At 39.2% G+C, this 27245-nt stretch overlaps 3 protein-coding genes across 3 annotated transcripts; 2 read left to right on the top strand and 1 right to left on the bottom strand.

Annotated features, from left to right (window-relative positions):
* Positions 1-6432: 6432 nt before the first annotated feature.
* LOC106159400 (glutathione S-transferase theta-1) lies at positions 6433-14702 on the bottom strand. The gene is made up of 4 exons (XM_013535680.2): positions 13469-14702; positions 12942-13072; positions 8347-8466; positions 6433-7276 (listed from the first exon to the last, which is right to left on the bottom strand). Exons 1-4 carry the CDS (start codon positions 13580-13582, stop codon positions 6916-6918), a joined length of 726 nt encoding a protein of 241 aa, XP_013391134.2. The 5' UTR covers positions 13583-14702; the 3' UTR covers positions 6433-6915.
* Positions 14703-15512: 810 nt separating this feature from the next.
* LOC106159399 (uncharacterized) lies at positions 15513-22817 on the top strand. The gene is made up of 10 exons (XM_013535678.3): positions 15513-16463; positions 17317-17415; positions 17675-17715; positions 18355-18503; positions 18987-19183; positions 19866-20071; positions 20705-20894; positions 21106-21258; positions 21510-21641; positions 21991-22817. Exons 1-10 carry the CDS (start codon positions 15668-15670, stop codon positions 22143-22145), a joined length of 2118 nt encoding a protein of 705 aa, XP_013391132.2. The 5' UTR covers positions 15513-15667; the 3' UTR covers positions 22146-22817.
* Positions 22818-22923: 106 nt separating this feature from the next.
* On the top strand, positions 22924-27149 carry LOC106159414 (uncharacterized). The gene is made up of 6 exons (XM_013535693.2): positions 22924-24061; positions 24758-24856; positions 25073-25113; positions 25643-25791; positions 26221-26417; positions 26706-27149. The coding sequence occupies exons 1-6, from the start codon at positions 23410-23412 to the stop codon at positions 26951-26953; spliced, it is 1386 nt and encodes a 461-aa protein (XP_013391147.2). The 5' UTR covers positions 22924-23409; the 3' UTR covers positions 26954-27149.
* Positions 27150-27245: the final 96 nt, after the last annotated feature.

The following is a 27245-nucleotide window of genomic DNA, read 5'->3' as shown; positions in this document are numbered from 1 at the left end:
CAATCTGTGGGAACCGGTGTAACAAAACTGAGGGGTTTATGTAACAGAAAGTCCGTCCTTCATTTAGTTATAATGGTTAGGGTTAGCCTGAATCGAGTGGGTCAAAATGTAGGACGAGGCTCACCTGTACAAACGAATGGGAAGAGGACTCTCTATCCGGGGGGACTCTCTGTCACACCGGTCCCTGTATCACAGGTGGTTCTCTCGTACATGTCACCGGTGTAACGTGACAGAGAGTACCCCATAAAAGAGAGTCCGCTTCCCATTCATTTGTACAGGTGAGCCTCGCCCTAGATTTTGACCCACTTAGGTCAAACTAACCTTAACCATTATAACTACGTATTCACGGAGGGCGGACTTCGTGTTACACGGACCCTCAGTTTCGTTACACCTGCATAATTCATATACATCATATAGGGAATAGCAAGGATGGTTTCGTAGTGCGGTATAGATCAGCGCTATCGACTACCTGTACACCAGACGCGGCAAGTGAATGACATAATAATTCGTCATGGAACGAGAGAATTGCGGTTATGCCGAGTTACTATAGCAACGTGTATCGGGTAGAATGAGAGCGTCTATTTGCGGTGAAGAGGGATGCGTGTTTGGAAGGTACAACTCATATGCGCCCCCCCTCCTCAAAATGGATTTGATTTTTAACTCTCAAATGCGTCTTTTTAAATCTAAACCTTGACCCCTGATTGCGCCCATGCGTACCATGAAATCCTGTACATGTACATACCCTGCATTTGTTGCCACTTTATTTTATTTTATTTATTTATTTGCACCTTAACACAAGATTTAGGAAGGAATCATTGTCCATGATTTCTCACAGGGCCTTGAACCTAGATTATGTACAATCATAACTGAAAAAAATCAATGGGAATTTCGTTTTCGGACTCGCAGTAAGACACCCTTTGTCCCTCCGGACCAAATGAGTGAAGGATAATTAGGTTTACCAGATTTTGGACTCCTTTTAAATGCATAGAACGAGAATACCTGATTGTCGCCGAAAGACCGCAATTCGGAATGTTTTGAAGAGGGACATTTTCTCGTTAGAGTTCTGGGCGTGTATATTGGTGAATATGCGATGTTTTTTTCAGTGTAAAAGTTAGTAGAGGACAGACAGACAGATGTAAAATGTGATTAACATTTATACCAATCCCCACTGTGTTGATACTAATGTCATTCATATACAAATTTCAAAGTAAATGGCATACGATGGTACTGAGCGACATTTCGTTGAATGACATTGAGAAATAAAGATTTTACTTTCGTTGCCCTGCACTTCCATATGTTTCGTAAACACAGTGCCCTTAACGTCAGGGATGGTGTCAAAATTATCAAGTAATTTAAGGCAAATAGATTGGGTCCCATGTGACCTATCTGAAGAAGAATTTATTCTCACGCACTTTACATTAGGGATGGTATCAGAACTGTCGTGACATTGAAGAAAAATTGGCAGGGCATGTAATCCATCTTCAGGATAATTTTGCTTCGGTGCCAGAACTTACATGGAGTCGATGGTTAAATGACGTTTTTGACATATCCCAGCAAAGTATTCAGTGATATGGGAATGTGAAAAGAAAACAAGATAAAAAAAAACGTATCCACAGAGGTGGTTTTTTTTAACATATCTGGAACAAGAATGGTAGACTCTACGATAATTAAAATACCTTATCGTAAGCAAAAAATACTTTATCGATACACATGTAGTTCATGTACTGTAGAATCATGTAGCGAACAAGAAAAAAATTAATAATCATTGAAAAAATACACTCGAAGGCCTGGGCTCAGAGATCTACATAGAAAAATAGATGGCGTCCCATGTGATCTATCTGAAGAAGAGTTTATTCGCACGCACTTTACATCAGGGATGATAACAGAATTGTCGTGACATTGAAGGAAAATTGGCAGGATCTCATGTAATCCATCTTCCGAATAATTTTGTTTAGGTGCCAGAAACACGAAAAGCGGTGCCAGAATTCACGTGGAATCGATGGGTGATTGACGTAATTGACATCAACCAGCAAGGTTTCCCCTGATAGGGGAATGTGAAAATAAACAAGTTAAAAAATCGCATCCACAGAGGTGGTTGTTTAACACCGGGGACATATCTGGAACAAGAATGGTACAATAATTAAATGACCTTATCGTAAAAAAAACTTTATCGGTAGTTCATATACTGTAGAATCATGTAGCAAACAAGAAAAATAATCATTGAAAAAAGACACTCGAAAGCCAGGGCTCAGAGGTCTACATAGAAAAATCAGTGCAGCTTTCAACCCTTTTGTCAAGTTCTGATTCTAGTCCCATACCTAGATTGATCTAGCAGGATCGACCTATCTCCGAGCCTGATGTTTGACACGCTTACTGAAGCTGTTAGAGGGTAATTAACTATCGTTTAGCAGCTTCAGTAGGCGTTCCAGACTTCTAAGCCACTTCAGCTGAAAGCAATTTAGCGAGAAACCCCTCGGAGATGGGTCGATCCTGTTAGATCAGTCTAGGTATGGGCATGGGGCTTATAATTCACATGTACAACTTCTTTTCCCCATTGCCTCGTGAATATCACAGTCGAGGCATTCAAAAATTGTATGACGTTGCGTGAGCGATTTCCCAGCTTGGATTAGTTTTTGAGAATAATATAATGTGAAGTAATCACTTTTGATCTCGATGCATCGCTGCCCCATTGGTGATTAAAAGTCGTTGCAATAGTATTTTTTTCTTTTCTTTCCTTTTGATCATTTAATGAAATACAAAACATCGAAATGTCTTCCTCTGCATCTTTTTTAATGTGATAGAGTGCAGGGTTTTTAATAAATGAATTTCTTATTGTTGAACTTCCCCAAGGACAATTAAGGGATACTATCTGATCGTATTTTAAGAGATAAACGTCTTTAAAAATTGAAATTTACTAACTTCTGAGGAACCTCGTTGCCCGTCTTATCACGGATTAATAATTGCGAACAAGCTGGAATTGAGCTCTTAGGTATGGTGGAAAAGGTATATCGATTAAGCGTAAGTTTAGGATTTTTTATTTTTCTCAGATTGTAGCAGAGTAATGACCCGTGTCAGAAAAAAATATCAGAAGTTGGTTAATCGGAAAGAATGCCCTTTTACCAAAGAAAAGTCGATAAATTATTATTCTTTATCATTTTGCGGAAATTCCTACGTATGCAATGTGCATCATTGAGTACCGATATTTCTTTAAGTACTCTTAGATGGAAATGCCTCCATTCAGTGTCTCTCGACTTTTTTTTCACAGGAAACCAAATATGCATCAACATCATTATTTCCAAAGCGTACATGAAAGATCCTACACAGCGGAATTCGACGCTATGCCGATTTGTTTAATTTTCCGGATAGCATCGAGTTCTGCTGTGTAGGATCTATCATGTACGCTTGGAAATAATGACGTTGATGAAAAAAGTCTGGATTCTCAAAGACACTGTGCAAATTAACAAAAAAAAAAAAAAAAAAAAAAAACTCTCACAATGGTTAAGTTGACTTGAGACACTGAATGGAGTCATTTCCATCTAAGCCTACTTAAAAAATCGTTCTTTTTGTTGACTTTTAGTCTGAAAAGCATGCAATCACAATTTACAAGTAATAACGATATGTATCGAGAGGATTAAATAAAGGCCATGTTCCTTTTATTTCAATAACTAGTCATTTATCCGTGTCAATCCAATGAAATTTTCACTTCATACTGCTTCAATATGTTGCCTCTGGCACAAAAGTTTTGTCTATGTAGCAGACGTTTCAATTTTCATATAAACATAATGCCGAAATGAAATTCTCTCTCTCTCTCTCTCTCTATATATATATATATATAATGGGTCTAGTTTTCTTCTGCATACTCACAGTTATTATTTTCTTATCATGATACACGTCCTAACTTCGTCTAGAAATTTATCTTCCTAGACTTTTATTGACCTTCCGAGATGTTCGCGCCACTATATATTTCTCCGTTGGACTGGCTCCAGTCTTTTGGCTTTGGCTAACAAACACTGTCTTAAATGCGGTCAATGTTTCTCATGAATTGAGAGCACAAATTATTCAAAATATTCTCAAGTGGCCGTAATGGGACAGAAGATTGTACCTTAGTGATTTCAAAATGCAATTATAAACTGGATAGATGGCGCAATGATCTGGTCATAATCCTGGAAATTTCAAAGCGCGTAATCCTTATATAAGGAAACAAATAGTCCGCCATCCATTAAATTCATAAATGTAACTACTAGTATGACGTAAATGGTTCACAATCAAAGACTAAAATCGGTGTGGCAGCAATGGTAGTCCTAGGCATTGAGGTCCGGGGTCCCATATGGTTAGTACTACTACTACTACAGGTTAGGGTTACGTATTGGGGCTGGTATATGGGACAAATGTAACCTGTACAAAGTAATGGGGAACAGACCACGGTTCCTAGCAGACTACCATTTCTGTCACACCTGCATTGGATGCATATTTGGACATCGGATTTTTGTATTGAATACCAAATGGCTATATCAATAACTACGTAGGCAATATTTTTATGTGTTTGCCTACGCAATGAAGAAGAAATGAGTAAAACTTTATACATTTATTGTGGCTATTTTTTTTTTGGGGGGGGGGGGGGAGGGGGATGGGTGCTCGTAGAATTCGTCAAGTATTTTTCTAGGAACCTAATATGTACATATGTAAATGTATATGCCAGCCCCTCACCCTAGCTTCGGAGCAGTCCCCTTCTAATGTTTGAAGTAATGATTGCGCCGATTGAACAAATGTTATAGAGCGTCTTTGATAACCAAATTCTGTAAGATCAGGGGTAATCCTAAAGAGGGGTGAGAAACGGCCATTGTTCTCGGCAGATAGGCTAACCATTTTTCAGGGTATGTACGCACACTGACAGAAAGAAAACCGTGAATTGTGGAAGCGCTAGTGTTACTAAAGCCTAGGTCCCAACCGAACATACGGGCTGCTACGTGTGGTCTACGGCCCAAAAAAATGGGGAAAACGTGGGAGTTCGTGCGTAAGGAGCACGTTCATCGTGCGACTTTTGGAGGACGTAAACAGCACGTAGATACTTTTCGACAGGATCAACTCTTTGCAATCACCAATTACTTGATTCCTTCCCTGCAATCTAGTTACGTCCTAGCTGGACGCAAGGAACCTAAAAAAACGTGCGTCCAAAAGGAAGAATTGGGACCTAGGCTTAATGAAGCCACAGGGAGTACCTGTAGATGTCAGTCTGACGTCTTGAACAAGAACTTCAATGACAAATGAACAGTTGTCAAAAAACAAAGGACCCAGGTGTGGTGGATCGACTGCTGTTCATGCGTGCCGCACAGGCCAAGTCCTGGTTGCCCCAGAAGGTCAGTACTGACGGTTAGGTCCGTCTTAAGCATAAAAGTAACGCGTTTCTTGGACATAATAACGAAATTTTGTCCATGCGCGTTTCCACTCCCTGGTAAGATCAGGGGTAATCCTAGAGAGGGGTGAGAAACGCCCATTGTTCTCGTCAGTGAGGCTAACCAAATTCAGGGTATGTACGCACAGACAGAAAACCATGTGTTGTGGGAACGTTACTAATGAAGCCACTGGTAGTACTAGTAGATATCAGTCTGCAGTCTTGAACAAGCACCTCGCTGACGAGTGAACAGTTGTCAAAAACAAAAGACCCAGGTGTGGTAGACCGACTACTGTTCATGCGTGCCGCAAAGACCAAGCCTAATTGCCCCTCAAGGTCACAAACCTATATCCGGTACTGACGGTCAGGCTCGTCATAATCATATAAGTAGCGCGTTTCCACCCCGGGTAAGATATCCAAAGCCGCCATGATGCCCAAGCAATTGCCGCTCTCTGTCTCAACTGCTGCAATTCAATCTACATTGAGAACTTGGTAGGAATTTCCAAGATAAAATTAGACTAATTTTTTTGTTGTAGTTTTTTATTTTGTATTTTTGTTGTTTTTTGCTGAACATACTTGATTCACTCACATTTATGTTAGCAAACTGAAGCACGAACATAAAAAAAAACGTAGTAAATTTATGTTACAAAATCATTTCTATGAATTATTGAAGACCGTGGAAAGGTGGGTTTCATTTTTTTTTTTTTTTTTTTTTTTTGCTTCTTGAGTTGATGAGAATAACAATTTTTCACGCTCTGAAGGAGATACTTAGAGACCAAAGGAAAAAAAACATCATCGTTTTATGCTCTGCGCCAAACAGATGCAGCGGCCGGGGATTTATATGTTGCCGATTTAATAACTTCACAATGAGTCTATTTCTTGCGTGACCGCAAACTGTTATAGTTGTGAACCAGGATAGAAGATAATATATATAATCTATATTTTGGGTCCTAGTTGTGAAAAAAGTAAATGTTGCCTACAAGGTTGGTGGGTCGTGCATGCCGCTTAAGCTTTAAATATTGCACCAGAAGTCGAATGTATAGATTTGAATATGAATATTTTATATAAACATGATAATGCTCGGGACTTTTAATGCAATAGTCCAAGCAAGTTACATCTACATGAATAAGCCTGACAGAAAGTACAGAGTCAACTTTCCTTGTACATGTATGTTGGCCAAGCTTTCTGGGCAATCAGTTAATGTACCTGAATGCTTAATTTGATTATGACAATATTCATACAATTAATTTATGTGTGATACAAAGTCGTTGAGGATGAAAGCGCAGTGTCCGTTCCGTGTTTCTGCCAGTAAACTAAAGGAAAAACTCAAGGTCCGACCTAAGGGAGCCTTTGGCGGAAATAGCCTCGATTTGGAAAAATGTTAAAACACTATTATATCCGACCTGCAGACCTGCGCCGCAGGTTAAAACTGAAACAACGTATTATGCAAGACAAAAGCGACGAAACAATAAACACGTAATAAACAGTTCTACACATAAAGCTAAGCCTCTCTGATTAGCACCCTAGTCGAACTGTGTGACTTCTTGCTCCAGTTCTCTCAGAAACTGGTAATGTGCGTCGTGGACACGGTCCCAGAATTCTTGCTGTTTTACGTTATCAAGCCATTGGTTCACTCTGGGCCATATTTTGAATTTAAAGCCCACCCACTCGGCCTGGCATAAAATGGTGGCAACCACGGTGTCTGCCACTGTGATTTCGTCACCGACAAGGTACGGTGATTTCTGGAGATAGCGTTTCTCTAAAGTCTCCAGGTGTTTTGTCATCCCTTTTATCCCGGCTTCGATGAGAGCCTCGTTTGCAGAGTCAGACGGCAACCGGAAGCGATCCAGGAATTGTGGATATGTGTAATAGTATCCAACCACTCTGTTAAAATAAAATAAAATAAAATAAAATAAAATGAAATAAAGTAAAATAATGTAAACTTGATTTTTATATTTAATGCAAGTCAGTTTTTCACTTTAAAAATGTTACAGTCCATTTTTTTATTTGTTTAGCTTTTTTAACAATAAATTTAAAGACACACACCAGCGTTAGACCTTTGTGTACAAACTTAAATATTCAGAGAAATTTCAACACTTTTCCCCTTTATTCCCAAGGTAGCCTTCACTACTAGTGTGTACTACATGTATTCAAAACTTCTGATGAAAAAATGCTTGCTTATTAGTTCTAATTTCCTAGATTTTGAGTCACTCTTAATGAAGATACAGGGGTACAGCTGCACAGACTGGCGAATTGCACCCAAGACGGTGTAAATAAAATAATTCAGAACTCGAAAACTAGTTTATAGATAATGATTATATCAATAAATTTTATAAAGTATAACTTGGCATAAAGGATAATCTGCTACTTTATTTCTATCATCAGTATCATTAAAATCATGATTTTACTATACATTATAAAGGTCTAACGCAAATTTTGTCTTGCAGAGATTCACCGCATGACATAATACACATACAGATTCTACTTAGAATAACAAATCAATTTTTCTGCCATCGTGATTACGCTATTACTATTTAAAGCGATACAATAGTTTCAATATCAGCAATAGACGTTTTGAAAACAGAGTAACCGGAATAATCTTGGTGTATTGTTTTTTCAATAAAAGCGATGATTTTACCCCTGGTTAAACGTCACAAGGGCGGATCCAGGACATTTGAGGGGGGGGGGTCCGCAGATGCGAAGCAGAGCCCCTCCCCTCTCCCCCCACTTGGCGTAGGTTCCGGGCTCGGTGAATGGCCCCATAACATTTTAGTATTTTAGAGGGCGCATAGTGCCATTTGGTACGGTTTAGAACTATGATTCAGCTATACAAAATTGGTGTGATTTTTTTCAGAAATCGAAGGGGGGAGGCAGGACCCCCTGACCCCCCCCCCCCCCCAAATCCGCCACTACGTCATATCAATCATAGAGTATTAAGAACACGATGGTCTCACCTGTGGAGCTCGCTGCTTGCCCAGCTAATGATGGACTCACACAATGCGCGCTCTCGGGCGGTATTGCCGTAGCCAGCAAAATTGGTATACGTCGTGGCCAGGTAGCGTAGGATTGCTTGACTGAATAACAAATAAATAAAAATTTTAGTTAATAGAATAAAATAATTTAAAAGGTTTTTTTTTACTCTGTTTGTTAAGATAGGGACTAAGATTTGCAGGAATGAAGAGATGACAGAAATACTCTTGAGTTTGGAGACTACTTTTACAACTGTTAGAGATGTGCACGTCTCATTAAATGCACAGTTTCACAAAAACGCATGAAAACATATAGTGCATGTCAGAAAGTAATATTAACAATCACAGCATATGAATATACTAATATTCTTATATCTTTAAATGAAATATACTAAAATCATAGGTGGGGCTTTCTCGCACATGACACTGGGAAGCAATAAAACAATGCTTTTTTAGTGTAGCCATTTGCAAACAATATAATATCAACAGTAATACTGAATTATATCAGACAGGGTATAAATAGACAGGCATGTAATAACAACATTTACAAAGACGCACCTAGAGAAACGCACCCAGTTGCATTTGCGTAACTAGGTTTGCATAAAAATAACGAAAACAAACAAAACCTTTGCTTCATTCATCCTTATTCACTTTTTACGGACACACGTGTGGAGTATTATAACCGTGCGCCCCTACTTGATGTAATTATCGCAGGCACATTCAGCTTCACCTATTCAATAAGAAAACATTACGTTCCGCTCTTACAACTTATTACGCTCTCCTTTTATACCCTTTTTCTTTACCCTTTTTGTGCCCGGTCACCTTATCACAGGGTCACTGGTACGGCCACAATGCACGTACAATGGACCGCACGGTTAGTATGCAGAATGCCACAACAGAAAAACAACAAGCTCGTAGCCAGAAATTCCAAAGGGGGGTCTGAAAAAGAGGACCTTTCACCATGAAAACTTTATGTACTAAGATCAAATTTTACCCAGAGCGGGCATTTTCCCAGCAAAAGAGGCGGTCCTTTCGATCCCCCCTCCCCCAAATCCCCCCTCCCCCCCCCTCCCCCCCCTCCCGGCTAAGGGCCTGAACAATGATTTGCCACAATAACAATATTAAGGACCAGCAAAGATGTGACCGTTAGGGGTTACGTCCAATGTTGTAGGCGGGTCATGCAAACAAAATGTGTTGACTACAAACTTGAATGGAATTTATTATTGAGCACCTCGCAGTTGTGTTGATTTCTAAAGCGCGGATTGCGAACGTGGGTGCTAGAGTACGAAAATAAACTAGAACAGACATAATAAATAGGGGAGTGAAGGGCCACTTCCACCATTTCTCTAACTAAATGGCATATTCTCGTCTGAGGTCCATAGAAGCACCGTAAAATGCCCTTTATTTCATCATAATCAAAATCCCATAAACCAAAATGATAGAGTAAATAAAAAGTGTGTGCATTGTAATTTGGTAGATTCTTGACCCAGCAATCAACGTACACTACATCCTTTATAAGTGTTTTCTGATGATATCTTATCGCATTTTATTTAAAAAAAAAAGAGATGTCGATGGAGATTCTTATAATAATGAGCGAACCAACGCTGAACTTATTTCTAGTCGGTAAAGACATCTTAAAGGATGCTTATAAGTGTGAGCGACCAAATGTTGAAATTATTTCTGATCAGTAAAGACATCTCCAATCACACACGAACAGCCCTAGACGAACATAGAGCACACTCAGAAAAGCGGACTAACAGATCCGCGGACCAATTATGGCGACCCACTAAAAAGCTTGCCGCTTAATTCCCGATTACGCAGTCAATAGATTCCCCGCGGGAATTACACAACAAGCATTCAAGTGGGTCGGCCATATTTGATCCGCGGATTTGTCAGCTCGCTATTCTGAATACGCTCATAATCTCTGTACAGTGTGCAGTCAACTCGTGCTTCCCAGTATAATAATTGCTTATTTTTCTATAATTCTTCTTCATAATATGGAAAAAGACACAGGCCACCGTGATTAGAAGACACTATGTAGGCTACTCGGTTTTCTGTGCATTTCATATTAAAAGACAACCCGCTTTTGTATTTCGACTCCGTTTGTGTTCCTGAGCAACAGCCTATTAACCATAACGCTATGTGGATTGAACACCATCAGTTATATTATATTATATTATCAAACTGATCGAAGTTGACAGCTAGAATTCCCACTGACCCAAGAATCCAATTTTACCATTATAATCTAATTATAAATGTATAACTTATATTTTTTGTCGCAGAACAATCACGCGGGCGGTGTTTGCACTCATAATTCTGTGACAACTGTAATTCACCCATAGCCTCAATGCGTTGATGCTGATTAATCTAAAAGAAGCGTGCTCTCCGTCATTTTTGCAAAGGAAACAGCACGGGTTGTACATGTATGATGATAGAATACCAGTAGTCTGAAACTCAGGGTACGGGCCTACCCGTAATACAACACTGTAGACTGTAGGGTAAGGATACCGTGAGCCAAGAGCAGCGCTCTCCTCAAATCTAAGTTTGCTTAACCGTCATAAAGTCAAGAATGGTTTGTTTGTTCTTCAGTCTGTGCCGGTCTTTTCGAGTTTTATCTTATGTTTGTACATTGCAATAAAACCGTTCGCTCAAAGCTAGCTGTGAATAAGTAATGTCGTAGGTGCCTGAAGGACCTCTTGTCACGCGTAGGGTTGTCATTGCAATAGGGTGGTAGGCGTAAAGAAGGGGTTTATGCATGATCGTATTTAACGGTGTTGTTAACCTTGGTCGCCTACAGGTGTTCTTAGGGTTTTCACTGTGTACTCTCTCTCTCTCTCTCTCTCTCTCTCTCTCTCTCTCTCTCTCTCTCTCTCTCTCTCTCTCTCTCTCCATAGCTGCCACTTTTCCAAATGGTTGCAACTGTAAGACGATAATAAAACGGACTGACAAATGATAACTTGTCTCTCTGCGGCCACAAGAAAAGGAAAACAACAACAACAACAATAATAATAATAATATATTTATCTGTTGTGGTGGGCGTGCCAGGATACTTCCAGAAATAAAGTACAGCTAGATTAGCTCTGCCTCCCCAGAGAAAATTCGTCACAGATCGGCGAGCCCATGAATGCTGTGTCGATGGTTGCTATGGGCTGTCCCTTAATGGGTCTTAGAGGACTTACTGTCGTCTGCTTGGTCAGCGTTCTCAGACAGAGATAAGCCCTTTCCACAGTAGACTTAAACTGACTTTATAAAGATATTGAGCACCAGAGTTTAGAATCATGCCCACGACGGCCGTCTGTCACATCGTGTCGCAACAGAATCGTTAAGTATTTAATGCTTGTCTTTTAATAATTCTTCATTTTGACGGAATTATGATCGGCGGTATATTTTTGGCATCGCTGGACATCTTCAATAATATTGTGAATTTATGAGAGAGCTAAAAAGGGGGGGGGGGGGGCATTCCTCCTCTATTACACTTCCTGGGTATCTTTTCCGTTGTGCAAAATGTTAACAATATCACCATTAACAGTACACGTACAAGTGCCCTCCACCAGGGACGCAGATTTATTATGTGCACTTTTCTCCAACGCGGCAGAGAGATATGCCATGGATTATCCATATATCTTTGAATATCAAATGAAAAATCCATCTGTGGCCCTGGTAGAGGGTAATGTAGGCCTACACGTCTCTTTACTCAAGGTGTGTACGTGTTAAGAATAATGTGTTTTTTCTTCAATCAACTGCTTAACATTGAAATATTTTACCCCCAATATATCGATGTTTAACAGAACATCTTCACCAGGGAATGAGGCTATCCTAGTGAATAGCCTCTATTCAGGAGATATCGAAACTTTGGAGGTAACCTATTTCAATATTACGCTGCTGATTGGAGAAAAATTACTTTATTCATATTACAGCTGATGAAAATTTTCTCTGACTTGTGTACGTGCATGATTAAATAAAACAACTGCGCATCCCTCTTACAGCGTCGCACGCCTACTGTAATGCACAGTGAATGGCTTTCTCGGTCCTTTTTTTAACATAAAAATACTAGTATTTGGCATCGAATAATGATGCCTCAGTTAATGCTTTCATCATCTAGCCTTTCTCCTCGTGGGGCTCGTTGACTTTGTCTTCGGTTCTAAATGCTATCAACTTTACTGTAGCTATTGCACATTAAAAAGCTGAATTATCACAAATGGACAAAAAATGTGAATGTTATCAGAAACCATTGCCGTGATACGGGTCGGCAATTTGACGCAACACCTGCGGGCTCAGATTGCGGCCTTGTACACGAGACGTGCGACTTTGTCGCAAAGCGTACTATATTATGGATCGGGAATGAACAAAACTGTGCTTAGCGGTTATGTGAATTTTTCCCTCCCACGGGCCTCCTTCTCACTCCACATCCTTTCTCTCTCTCCCTTTTTTCTTAATTTTTTCTCACACCTGCACTATTCATTCTCAAAGAAAGACACAGACACGCTTCAATTTAGCCCTATAAAGCCTTGTGGTTCCAGAAAACGAAAATGAAGGTGAGAACCTTATCTACAGACCATAAAACACGAGCTGACACTTACCCTTCAAACGCCACGATATCGTCATCGACTAGAATGGGCACCTCTTGATGGGGATTCTTGATTATAAACTCGGGAGTGCTCTCCTCTCCCTGGGTAAAATCCACATCTATCAATTCATGGTTGATTTTGTTCTGAAGATATATAAAGCCGGTCATATACTATATGTACATGTATATTGATGTATGAAATAAGTCGACGTTTCAGTGAGGCAAATAAGCATATCGGCAGATAAAAATTGAATTATCCATATGAATTAGTCCATTTATAAATACATGAAGCTGTTGTTTTAAACACACACACACACACACACACACACGAACGCACGCATGCACGCACGCACGCACACATACACACACACATCCTCTGATTTATTAAAATTGTTATTTTGGACGAAATAAATGAATTATTACATAGGAGTTAAGAGGATCCACGTTTCTCTAAATAAATATTAAGGGACCATCATGTTTTATGAAAACCAACACCCCCCCCCCACATTTATCATGTTAACGCAACAAAATATTCCTTACCTGAAGCATATAAATCCATACCGCTCTACAAGGCGGAGAGAGACGAACCACATATAATTGCACAGGCACCACAGGCGTAGCACCGCCCGCCGAAGTCGCTTTATTACTGTCCATATTGTTGTCTTGCGTACAAACTATTCCTTGCGCCAACAAAGAAATAAACCTTGAAGAATTCAGTCCGCGAGCTGTTGTATTAGTTCTATGGTTTCATGATATGTATGTTGACTTCAGCGCTGTAACTGTCCCGGTTGCTGTGGTAACGCGTAAACGCACTCAAGGTAAATGTTTAATTGATTACCGCTGTTCACCTCGTTCCGGTTGTTCACGTTTCTTAAATGGATGGCTTGGGCCGCCTTAAGTGTCGCGACAACGAGTCGGGGTTGACAGCACGAAGAACGCGTGCATTATTGACGTGAGAGGTGTCACCGGGACTCGGTGATTTCAGCAAACGATTTAACACCCCTACGTTACAGCCGATGCTCTTAATCGATGCACTGGCTGTGATTATTCAGTGATCACGCAATGGCTTGTTATCAAAATTGATTATCGAAATACTCCGTCGCTAAATTCAGAGTGAGTTGAAATGTGCTTAAAGATTTCAGCTTAAACACACGCCAAATGTAGTTAATTAGACAGCCTAGAAATGCCCTTTAAATCGCAACGCAGCTTTCGAAGTTATTGATTTGTCACGACCCCTGTTCCTGAAGCTGACATCGTCTCTCCGTAGGCACTTTAATCCTATAGAGGCGTCTGTTATTTGCCTACTGTCACCCGTTGACTCTGACAGATCACAATGCGTATGCAATCGTCCTCTTCAGTGATGCAGGTCTACCTTTGCCCGAGCGTATTATTTTGTATTGTCAATAATCTAGGTTAATATATACTGAAGACGAAAACTTAGTACATAGGATTATCTCATAACGCGATACGCTGTACGGATCTTGTCTGACAAAAATCACGTACTGTGCAAATATCCCCGAGGTTTCTACTGAGTACAGCGCGGGTAAATGTGGTTGATGTTTTGTTGAACGCAGGGAGGTCTATGTTGACCCGTGCCCATTCTCCGCTATACAACACATTTACCGCTCCAACGCCAAGGAACCTCACGCTACAATTGGACACAGAATAAATTACGTCTCACCGCTGTTATCGAATTCGTTTAGTTCCGGAGTTAATTCTACAGTCCCGACCCCTTTCCATGCCCATGAATAGACAGGCTGGCTTGTTTACACACAATAAAGTATACCTGAGTCTTACTTGGACAGGTAGCAAACGAGGTTGCCTGGCAACAGTCCAAACAAACTGTATGCTTTATGATAAGGGTTAATACGATGTAATAAACGCATGCTTATATATGTATGTCAGATTGGAACGTATAAAGCGAGAAATAAACGTGCCATTTGCAAAGTTGACCGCGTTAGTGAAACGGCGATTAACTCTTCGTTGCCCCAGGGTATATGTATTAATTTAATTCAAACAAATGTGTTGTACGTGTCCGGATACAGAAAATGAATGCTATTTATTTTATTCAGTCTTATTTGAGACTTTTATTGAGCTTAAGTCTAAAATTGCTAACTACTTATGAAAACAAATAGAATAATTCACGATAGAGTTCTGGGTGTCATTTTAATATGCTGATGTGACATAGGTTGTGCAAATGCAATCTCCTCCGGCACAATCCCGCAAGCCTCTCTAAAACAATTAAGGATCTATGGCAAAATATTTACTATTTCTTTGTCAAGCTCCTACTCAGAATAGCATTTTCAAAACGAATAATAATAATAATAATAATAATGAAGTGATGATGAAGGCGACGACAATGATGGTTAATTAATGAATAAATAAACAAACAAACGAACAAATAAATAAATAAAATCCAAAATTTAAATAGGCATTCCAGTATGATGATCCCTGTATCCATATCAGGTATTTCTGTCGTATCAGAATAATGATAATCCTTGTGTATGTATGGGTTGGCGGACAATCACAGCTATATCGTAGATAAATACTGATAATTCGAAAGTCAGTTATCTGTGATGACACATACAGCTGATCATGATACGGTGTTCATGTAATATACTACCCGTGTATAGTAGTACTGACCGAGCATTTTACTGTGCTTAAATTATGGATTTTCTGGAAACTTATCGGTAAAATACACAGGCGGGACCTAGCGCTTTTTTAAAAAGATTTTCCACAATGGATTCCTTTACAAAAGATAGCGGACCGGGAGAAAATTCGGAAGTGGCGGAGAAACCAAAGGAAATAACGCACAAACTTTCAGCCGCCATGATAGAATCTGATAGCCTAACCAGCAATACAAGTATGGAAAGTGAATACAGCGACCAGATTTATAATTCTACAGCCAAGAATATAGCACACATATGGCCGATGATATCAGAGCCTGGAAAAAAACAAACTGAAGAAAAGTCGGAAAGAACTGCACCAACCGAAAACACTGACCCATCTCCTGCTGACGAACGGACGCCAATATTACAGTACGGGACTATTTACACCCGATCAAGCGGATTGCGTACCACTGCAAACGAAGAAGAAGACGATTCTGACGAAGAAGAAGTAAACACAGCAGCAGCTTTTGACGAAATATCGCTCGGAAGTCATCGGCATAGGAGCAGCATCCTTTACCGCGATCGCAACTCAACGAACGCGACCCATGGCGTCAATGACTACATAGCGTCTGTGGACAGCGACCTGTTTAAATCGACCAAACAGAAGCGTCCTCCGCGGAAAGAAAGCTCAACGTCTGAAGAAGACGAATTGGCGACAGGTGGCACCATCTTGCGGCAAGGTTTGCTCCGCTCTGTCGACCATCAACATCGACGCGACAAAGCCAAGGACCAAACCAAGGCAACGATCCTAGTGATTATATCGTACGCCCTCATATGGACAGCCAACTCTGTTTCCGTCTATCAATTGTACAGAATCAGCAGGTACTTCGACTTGAATGACGACGTGGTGCAGCAATTCTATGCGGGTTCGTTGACTAACTCTCATTCTTGGATTTACTTTACTTCTGCAAATAGAGTTATACGCCATTCTTTCCTTAACATTATTTCATGAATACTATTCAAGTATGAAAAAAGATTCACCCTTAAAATGAGTCGGAAGTCAGGGGTTTATTGTAGGATGGCTAGAGAGGTAGACCAAGACACGATTTTCTTTTTTTTTCTCAGAAGATCCACTGTATGTTGCGTAGATTTTATCATTTCATTTCATAAGAAAATCATTCCAATTAAATTCATTCAGTTTCACCATAAGAGTGTTTTCTGGTAGCAAACAGAAAAAGATAATTTCACTTCCATATGGTTACTAGCTATTTGAAGACGCCCATATCTCTAACACTACGCATCTTAAGGACCTCAGTAATCAGTGAAATGTTGAATCTAGCACGTGGCAGTTTACACGTGAAGACAATGATGCTCATTGTATTTGCAGCTGGCAGATGGTATAGCGCAAGTGCCAACATGTCACACTATACATGTAGTTTTTATATACTGGGCTATAAATGAAGTACATTAATTTTCCCTTACACATGTTTTAGTTGTAGTTTGCACTACATAGTTTTCTCCAAATTTTCATCGTCGTCACTGCATCGGCGTCCTGTATTTTCAATATTTTCTAAACAAAAAAATCAGGAATTGAACACACGAGTTTCAAATTATAAAGATTGCATATAAAAATGATCTGTATAGATTTTAACATCCGTTTTGGAGACAGTATTATTGCCCTAAACTTCCAATGCCACAGTATTTAGCGGACATCATATCACGAGGAACCAGAAAAATACACTTTAACCCCCAATAATCAAAGTTCACCATCAATTCCAGCCGCTGCAATTGTTCCCGCCGTATTTGGTGGTGCCCTGGCAGATGGGTTCGTTGGAAACTACAGCGTTATTCTCAGCTGTTTCCTCACGCTTTTAGTGGGTAAGACACAATTTGCACTATAACCTTTACAATTAGTATAATGGCAGTGATGTATGTTATTAGCATTTTACAAGCACTATCAATTTCATTCGCCGTGTCAGTGATTTGTCACTAAAAACAGTGTAAAAATTGGTCAGCTTTTTTTCAGTCTTTGTGTCGAAGTTTCCAATTAGTTTAAAGGCAAATATTTTACTGATTTCGCATTGCATGGGAATCTCTCTTGTATAATCACGCATAGATATTTTCATCTCTTTACCAGGTCATTCGGTGGTCAATGTGGTTGTCTTTATCCCAGACACAGTACGTACATGGGACAAGTATTCAGGGGCGGATCCAGAGATATTTTCTGACAGGTTTCGAATTATCTTTATCGATCCATCCTCCATTTTGGACCGTCTTCCGACAGAAAAAAATACATACCCATCAATATATACTTGAAAATCTCACCGTCTTCCGGAAGACCAAGAAGATGGCCTAAATCCGCCCCTGAGTATTTGCATTTATGCATCTCTATTCTTTTTAACGCTGGTCTACTTGTACGATGTCAAGAAGCTCAGATTTTGCGTAATTTAATGAGATGTTTATAATCTTAAGTTTGTTGAGCTGAAATTTAATTGTCATCAACTTAAGATTCAGTGAGCGTGCATGGTATCTATCAAAGATTAACCGAATACTTTAAGGAGTCACAAAAGTTTGATTCAAATTAGATTTGGTTATATCTCAATGTGGATTTCCGTTACGAGTAGAAGTACAGGTAAAATATAGGATAAATACTTGCGCAGTTCTATTTTAGTTGAAAATGAAATCGCGTAGATTTAACGATGCCAGACGAACCTATTCTGACATAAAACTGATTACCTTGTCAAGTTGAATACATGAGTGAAAAATGCTTTATGGATCTATGCCATTAATGAAACGCATCCACGTTCATTCCATTAGCACCTGGATTCGGAAGGTAAAGTTCTCGCCGCGGTGATAGCGGTTGGAGTGTGTGCGGTGGCTCATGGGACGCAGAGAGGCGTATTACTTAGCTTTGCCGCGGCGCAGTGCGGCCGTATGCAGAATAAGCAAAGGGCTGCAATATACTGGTGAGTAATAGTTTCATTAGTATTGTCTTTGCAACAAATGTGTCAAATGTTTCAACGAAAAAGACTCAGGCCTTTCCGTTAATAATGTGGCTTGATTTGTAAAGGGTAATTGAACAGTAACCATGGAAACGGCCGAGGTCCAAGGTCACATCTCAAGTAAGACAGGTTTCCCATACCAAGATCGATCTAACAGGATCGATCCATCTCCGAGGGGTTTCTCGATGAATTGCTTTCAGCTTAAGTGGCAAAGATGTCTGGCACGCCTACTGAAGCTGCTAAACGTTAAGTAATTACCCCCTAGCAGCTTCAGTAGGTGTGACAGACATCTACGTGTACGCCGCTTTAGTTGATTGCAATTTAGCAAGAATCTCCTAGGAGGTAGATCGATCCACAGTTAGTTCTGGGTCTGGGAATGGCCCCCAAATCCCCATAAACCAATGCAAACCGCTTTAAATTTATTCTTTGTTATGTTTTATTTTACAGGATCCAGTTCGGGTATGCCGCCGGGGACCTTTTAGTTCTTATCACAATGGACTTGCAGTTGCATTTGTCGAAAGAAGCCTGGAACTCTTCGTCCCTGGTGCTCGGGCTGAATATGTTGCCAGCTTTGGTTTTTATTCTAGTCTCACTTATCATTATCATATGGGGAAAGGATATCTTCCTCGCCAAGCACATAAAAGGTAAAAAAGGAAGAAAAGCACTACACTCTAACAATGTCTATAAACTATGCGTTATAGGTGTACTTTTCCGACGGTTTTGTTCTGATCTGTGACGGTAATTAGAAGTATACGTGCATGTATGGTTCACATATTTTTATGAATAGAGATGACGTTTGGTAACCTTGATCAAGAAAGATTAATGAAAGAGTTCGAAAATTCTAAATCGTATGCCAAAGAGTAAAAAAAAAGATTTAAAAAATTCGTTATTTTTTACATCTTCTATATTTATGTGCAGAAACGGGGAGGCGTAGGGGTCGCCATATTACCTTTAAGATTTGCATTACTTGTTGTAGACTGTCTTATTGTTAAGTACACATGCAAAGTTGATAAACCTCTTTAGTTAGACTCCGTTCACATGAAAAATCTATTTTCTAAAAATCTATTTTCTATTCGCGGTATCTTGTGATCACTCCGAGCGCAGCCGAGAATTTATTACAGCTTTGGAAGTAACTGGCTCGCGCTGCCAGTAATTACGCCGCGGGGTATTCAGGGCACAGACCGTGATCACAAGATACCGCGAATAGAAAATAGATTTCTAGAAAATAGACTTTTCATGTGAACGGAGCCTTAGTATTGTATTCAAAATTATCCTCCCACGGGATCCGCCTTTGAAGGTCATCCATGTATCACCATTTCCCACCAGATAAGTCATTCATCCAGCTGATGAAGAGCCTTCTCACCAGATACCTCACACGAGAGTCCTTCGAGCGTAGCGGCCTAACCATGACCGCAACAGAGCTAGAACAGCTGCTAAAAAGACGAGAGGAGCAGAGAGAGAAAATCAAGGTCGTGTTCAAGATACTGGTACTTCTGGCTAACATCGTTCTCTTCCCACTGACTGCCCAACAGGTAAGGCCCGGTACAACGAAACTGAGGGTCCGTGTAACAGAAAGCGCGCCTTCCATTTAGTCATAATGGTTGAGGTTAGCCTGACCTACAGCCTGGGTCACACTGCGCTTGCAACCTTTTGGCAACCTCTTTGCAACCTCAGTCGCAATGAGGTTGCCATAGGTTTTTAAGTGGTCGCATAAGGTTGCTAACAGGTCGCCTGCGATCGTTGACACATGAAGGACATATTTGTGCACCGACAACCAGTGCGACTAAAGATGAAAATTATCAGTATCCTAAAGGTTGCCTATCGGTCTCTTCTTGGTTGTCAGTAGGTTGCTATAACCAGTAGCATACCTTCTGTTTACGAGAAGCTTGATCCTGAACTGTCCTTGACGATTTTATTTATTGCTGTTACATTTGGAGGACTGCCTTGGAAATACTCTTTTAGATCAGGAGTACCAGTAGAAAGGAACTCCAAAATATTTCGATGTTCCATTTTGCGCATTCGCATTGAACGAATATGCATGCTTAATACTTTCACTGAAAAAAATTCATAAATATTTTTATCAGCTTGTGCATTGATTATGCTGTTTTTTAAAACCGTGGTCAAGTATTTAAATATAATTTTCATTTTATGTTATGTTTTGGAAGGCAATGGAGAGCTTTTTCTGGCAGGCATCTTGCATGACGCATATCGGGAATTGGTCCATTGATCAACCTTTGAACCTGCACTCGTACACGTGGGATGTCGTCATGCTCACCATGGTGCCATTCCTCGTACTCAAAGTGTTTCCAAGACTCCGACAAAATGGAAAGGGTCACTATCCCTTATTTAGACTAAGTAAGATGTTTTTTTCATTGAATGTTTTTATGTTAATAGTATTTAAACGCGAGTACCTCTGTTCGGAGAAAAGGAGTGGAAGAAAATCTCCAAGAAAGGAGAGCTTAAAGTAACTTGTGCACCACATATACATAAAGATGTTCACGACAGCGTCACCATTTTTTCTTTTTTTTTGTGTGTATCTGCATGTTTTTTCGTCCTTTGTTTACAGGTTTAGCTGGCTTGTTTCTGGCAATGTCTGTTGGGTCTGCACTACTTTTGGAGCGATATCGTGCTCTTGCCTGCGTGGTTTCTATTTCTGTGTTGTACCAAATACCACAGTGGCTTTTTCTGTCTTTAGGGCAGTTGTTTGGGATTGTCACGGGTAAGTCCTTGAAATATCATTTTTCAATATACAGAAGAACTTAGTTAAGATACGACATTCTCTTAAAAATGACGCACCAATATGTCTTTCAATTTCCTCTTTCACGTTTGTTTAATTAATGCATTGTTCTTATAAATTTCATTTCATTTTCTCGATAACCATTACTGTTGCACCATGATGTTTAATTACAACATTCGACATGCAAGCTGACCCGTTTAATCCTTTGAATTTTTCTTAATTTCTATTTTTAGCCATGGAAATAGCTTGCTTGGAGGCACCAAAGGGTGTCAGAGGCTTGTTGCTGGGGTTGGGCTGGACGAGCTTTGGTTTAGCAACTATGTTGGGGACCAAGTTTGACAACTTCGTATTTTCTCTTTTCCCAGGTAGGGTGCTACATTTCGTTATGGAATCATGTTTTGCTCATGGACTTTAAAATACAGAGGGAGGGTCCTATCACCACTTAATGTAATCTCTTAATTATAATGTAAAATTTACAATTTTGTTGCGATGTCACTTAAAATACGTCACATGTACCTAGTAGACAACAAGGTGATCCAATATTTTTCTTTTTCGAAATTACGTCAGCTCACAGCTTAACAAAACAGTAGATTTAATTTTTCATTTTGTAGCTGTCGCAAAATTTACCATCAAATTTTATGGTCAATGATTATTGTTTCATAATTTTTTTTAATGGGAGATTACTATCTGTATGATTTCTGTTATTTCGCACAGGTACCCCATGCCACATTAATGGTATAAACTGCAGAAATTTTACTGATGTATTCCTTGGGCTGTTTATTGTTCTTGCTGTGAATTTTATCTTCCTCGGAGCAGCCGCCTATATATGGAAACAACCTCTGCCCAAACGAAGACGGCCTCATAAATAATAACAATAATACTAGGAAGGGGCAAAATATGACATAAGAATCGGTTTATTGTGCAGATGAAGGTCTTGATATGAGTCTCGTGATGTTAATTATGTACAGGTAGTATGAATGGACCTGTGCTGAAAGGTTAGGTTGTAAAAAGTGTGTTAAGTTTCTGTATTGCCATGTTCGTGAAATTGCGGGGGCTTTTATATATTGAAATACATTGGTACTATCTGTGCTACTTTCTTGAAGATAAAGACACAGTTGACATGATACTAGTAGCTAAATGACAGACAAACGCCCAGTGCATCCCAGTGTGTCGATATATTGACTGTAAAACATTATCAGTACAGTGATTACGATTCTTGTGATTTAAGTGGTCGGCGCCCACTATTGAAAACATCTGTATTTTACATATTTGATAACTATGTTATCAAATCACCTCACTGATATGCAAACATTATTTATATTTTGTAATCTATTTGAGGTATTGGATTTTAAACTCTTGAGTAATGATCTATTCATGTGCTTACTATACTGGTGGTACATTTATTACAAATTAAGAATTAAGTCAACGTTGTTTCAGTGACACTTGCGTCCCGCGCTCAAATTGAAAACGAGTGTAAGTGAAAATAAGTTTTTCACTTGTAAGTGCTTCACTTGTTGGTTAAATAAAAGTTCTTCAAAGAATCTGTAGTATGGCTCATTTAGTTTTGGTGCCACAAAGCACCAACATAAATGTATAACACAACCCTCAACATGTACATGATGTCACGAAAACAATATGAACTTAAAAGCCAGACACATTGATTACGCTGCAAAACGTGAGTCTGGAAATTTGCAATGGTAATACTGCAAGCATCTGAAAATGATGACGTGGAAAATGCCCAATACTGCTCACATTCTTGGACCAAGAAAGACTTTAAAATCAACTGCTGTTATCATTTTGTATTAGTACTAGTATTTTAGATTTATGACAGAGTTCATACATTTTTATTTTGGGTATCTATGTTTTCACAGACAGTGGACTTTGGCTGTCCCCATGGAGGGCATTCGGTAACCTCATTATACATGTATAATCTTAGATCTTTCATCTCATGACAAATCAGACATGATAACATGATAATATACCATAAACCACAGCCACAACACATTTAACATGCATTGTTGTTGTGATTAATACGATTCGCGTAATCATCCAATCGTATTCATCTCCACAGTTTATACTGTGTTTTGCCATTTCAAGCTCTAGAATCACCTCATTATTCCGTGTTTTGAGAAAATGGATCCACAACTGCATTGCCCGTCGTCAGAAAATATGAGAATAACAAGTGATCGAAATCATCGCTTTGACTTAAGTTCAAGCAAGACATCAAATGCAAAGCAGAAAAAGACGTCGACCAACAGCAGCCAATTAAGCTCCAAAGCTAAAAACACAGCGGAAGCTTCCATGTATGCAAATGACCGCAGCTCTGTTTGGGAAGGTGACGATACCTCGTCGGTTCTTGAAAGTTGGTGCATATCTTCAATGGGGCAAAACAGCCGGTCGATCAATAGCACGTATTACCAGACAAACGCCACGGATTCAACCAGTGAAAGTTATTCCGAGAGTGATGAAGGACCGACAAAACATAGTATCTCGCAAGGAGAGACTTCCAAAATTCGTTTTACCGGTTTCGAGACCACAAGCGACCCATTTTTTCACAGAGTGAGCCCAATGCATAAAGATGAAGACATTAAGGAGAGTGAAGCAACAAATTTTTTGTACTCACAACGGTTATCCAAACGACGTAAAAACCAAGTCAAAGCTACAATATTGTATTCGGTCATATTTTTTTGTATCTACGCCTCATTTACTTTCCTAAGCGCGAGGCTGGAGAAACTTGCCCAATCGATAGGTGTAGCCGGAGACATCAGCACTTCTGTCTATATCGGTGAGTTTGTAAGACTGGGTTCCCATACCTAGATCGATTTAACAGGATCAATCCATCTTTTCAATCCATTTTTTTCGCTAAATTGCTTTCAGTTTCAACGGCTTCGATGTCTGACACACTTACTGAAGCTGCTAAGCGATAAGTAATTACCCTCTAGCAAATTCAGTAGGTGAGACAGACATCTAAGCCACTTCAGCTGAAAGCAATTGAACGAGAAACCCATCGGAGATAGATCGATCCACAGATAGTACGATCGGGTCTGGGAATGGTCCTTAAATATCATACTATCCACCAAGGCTCTAAACACAAGCCCATAGAACATTCTTTCTCTTGATCTTTGAAGAACAAATAACAATTGTTTCCATTTAGGAGGAGGCCTTTTATCAATTGCATTTTTATGCGTGTTGTAAAGTTTCCCAATATTCTAGTACAAAATATACAGTTGTTGTGTTAGAATTTCCCTTCGGATTGTAAATATTTGTTCATTGGTTTAAATGAAATTCAAGTTATGTTTACAATCGATTTTTTCTTTTTGACATTCACTTGTATTATTTAATAGGTATCTATATTTTTGTTATGGCGATGACCGGCCAATTTGTGTTTTATACATAATACATCTTACTTAACAGTACTTTGCCCAATGCTATTATACAAACTTCTTTCAAGCGTATGATACTGTTTTATATTTATTTTCAGCCGCCACTACACTCCCAGCAATATTTGGAGGTGTTCTGTCTGACGGCGTTTTTGGAAATTACAATTTAATATTGGCATGTAATTGTATGCTAACTCTAGGTAAGATTAACGGTGTCCTCGACGTCAAGATATGATTTGTATATTTGAAATTTAGAACCAATTGAATAATTTGAATTAAAATCCCATTGCTCCGTTGAACTAATTAATTTACAAATCTTTAAGTGTGGTTTATTCTTGTGTTACAAAAGATATTGTCATGTATATATTTATATTCAACCATTCAATTAATAAAATCATTTACTCTTTCCATGACAGGCCACTTGATTTTTGACGTCATTGCATTCATCCCTAATGACGTAAGTATTCTTATCACACTTATCTTGATTTTACTACATGTAGTTCTTACTTAGAGGGTTTTTCATAAAATACAGGAAACTTGGATTTTATATACTTGTTTTTAACTACAGTGTTTCAATGAGAGCGGGAAGGAAAAAGGTAAAATGACAGAATATTCTGCAAAAACACTAAGATATGACTTTGGTTTCTTTAACTAAGCTCAGTTTATTTGTCGGTTGTACAGCCAGCACAGTTTTGTGAGGAAAAAAAGTGTTTCTAAAAGTTGAATTTAAGGCATTGGTTAATACATTTATATAATTTTACACATGGCAGTAGGGGAATATATACGGTAAAATCTTATATTTACTCCACTTCTATACAGAGCATAGTATAATTGTTTCTTTGTTATGTATTAAACCCTACTCCCAGCGAACACAGAGCGCTATTATAACGCCACCGTAAATAAATATGATCAAAAAACGTTATGACAACGTATTAAAGCGTTCTGTGTTTGTTGGACTGCCGTTCTCTCTCTTTTTTTACCCACAGACCATTAATGTGGCGACTCAAGGAGTGTTTTTCAACATGGCGGTGGGCATATCCGCCATGTCCGTTGGTCTACAGAGGAGTGTCGTCATCAATTTTGGAGTGGCGCAGGGGGGAGACCGAGAGAGAAAGAGAAGGGCAAACATATATTGGTGAGATAAGACAATGAACGTAAGATTTCTGTGGAAATCAAGAGTTGATAAAAATAACACAATAATTTCCGTGCGTAACAGAATGCCACGTTTGATGCCCCGTTTATTATGTACGAAGACTTAGTACGTATGTTACGGCTTTAGCACCGCTGGTCCTCAAATCAAATGCGGCCCCTTGGTTCTAAATTTTACGTCATGATAGACATTCACAGGTGAAGGACCAGAACAGAGTCTCTCAGAAACAATTTAGAACAAATGGACCAAATTTGATTCGACGACCAGGACAGAGCCGTAACATACGTCCACTATCAGGCTTCTTTGTTGTGATGATGCGAACTAGTAGCTTCTTAGTAAAAAGATGTAAAAACCCACGTTCCATTAATTGCACCTAAGACAGAGTGAAACATTCCATAAATCATCTATTTTAAGGTTGCTCATGATTTACGCCTTAGCCCAGGCATTGGTAATGGCGACATACACACTGGAGTACAGATACGATGTATCTGATTTGGACACAGTGCCTGTTCTACACGGACTAAAGATGGGAGTCCCGGTCTTCCTTTCGGCGTGTGCTGTGACTCTTCTTTTGTGTGGAAGGCACCTGTTCATAGACACAGCGAAATCTGGTGAGGGGAATTAAGCCACTTAACATTTGGTGCGCCAATTTTCTGTGCCTTAATTCTGAGAACATTTTGCAAAATGCCATAAAAGATTCTGTGTAACGAACATTTATCAAACTACTTTTTAATTTGTACTAGTAGACTATTAGAATTAAAATTAGAATTAAAATTAGAATTAGAATTAAAATTAGAATTTTGTTGTGTCGTATTATCATCGTTGGAGAACATTTATGAAATTGCATGCAAGTATAACGTCATTGTAAGAATTGTAATTTGTATATATTCCTTTTTAAGATGGCTCACTTTCCATGGTGATTAGGAATTTGTTCGCAAGGAAGCATACTGTAGAGCGTTCTGATGATTTAATATGTTATGGTACTAAGCGCATGGATACTCCTGAAACAGAAAAAATAATACACGGCGAATTGAAATGGTTCTTCAATATTTTCCTGAGAATGCTGGTTTTTCTGGCAACGTTTGTGTTGTTTCCCCTAGTGACAAGGCAGGCAAGTATATTACTAGTACCTGTACGAATTATATGAATATGAGGTGCCACCTGTACTGCGTACAACTGTACAACTGGCTGAATCAAAATATACTTTCTATTAAACTTGTGTGAACAGCATTTGCCGACTTCTATATGTATTTCTTCCCTCTCTGATATTCATCACACAGACAAGATAAATTATTCAGAAAAGTATACATCAGTTTAATGCCGTGAAGATGGCATATATTGAAGTTAAAGATGTTCAGGGTAATAATTCGGGTTTCATTAAAACATACGTATACAAATATATTTGTCAACGATTTTTTAAAAAATAAGTTCAATACAAG

Source organism: Lingula anatina, chromosome 4, assembly GCF_051362555.1.
Source record: "Lingula anatina isolate TDL-2025a chromosome 4, LinAna3.0, whole genome shotgun sequence".
Taxonomy (NCBI): Eukaryota; Metazoa; Brachiopoda; class Lingulata; order Lingulida; family Lingulidae; genus Lingula; species Lingula anatina.
Note: the sequence above shows the minus strand (reverse complement) of the source record. Positions and strands in the feature narration are given on the sequence as shown.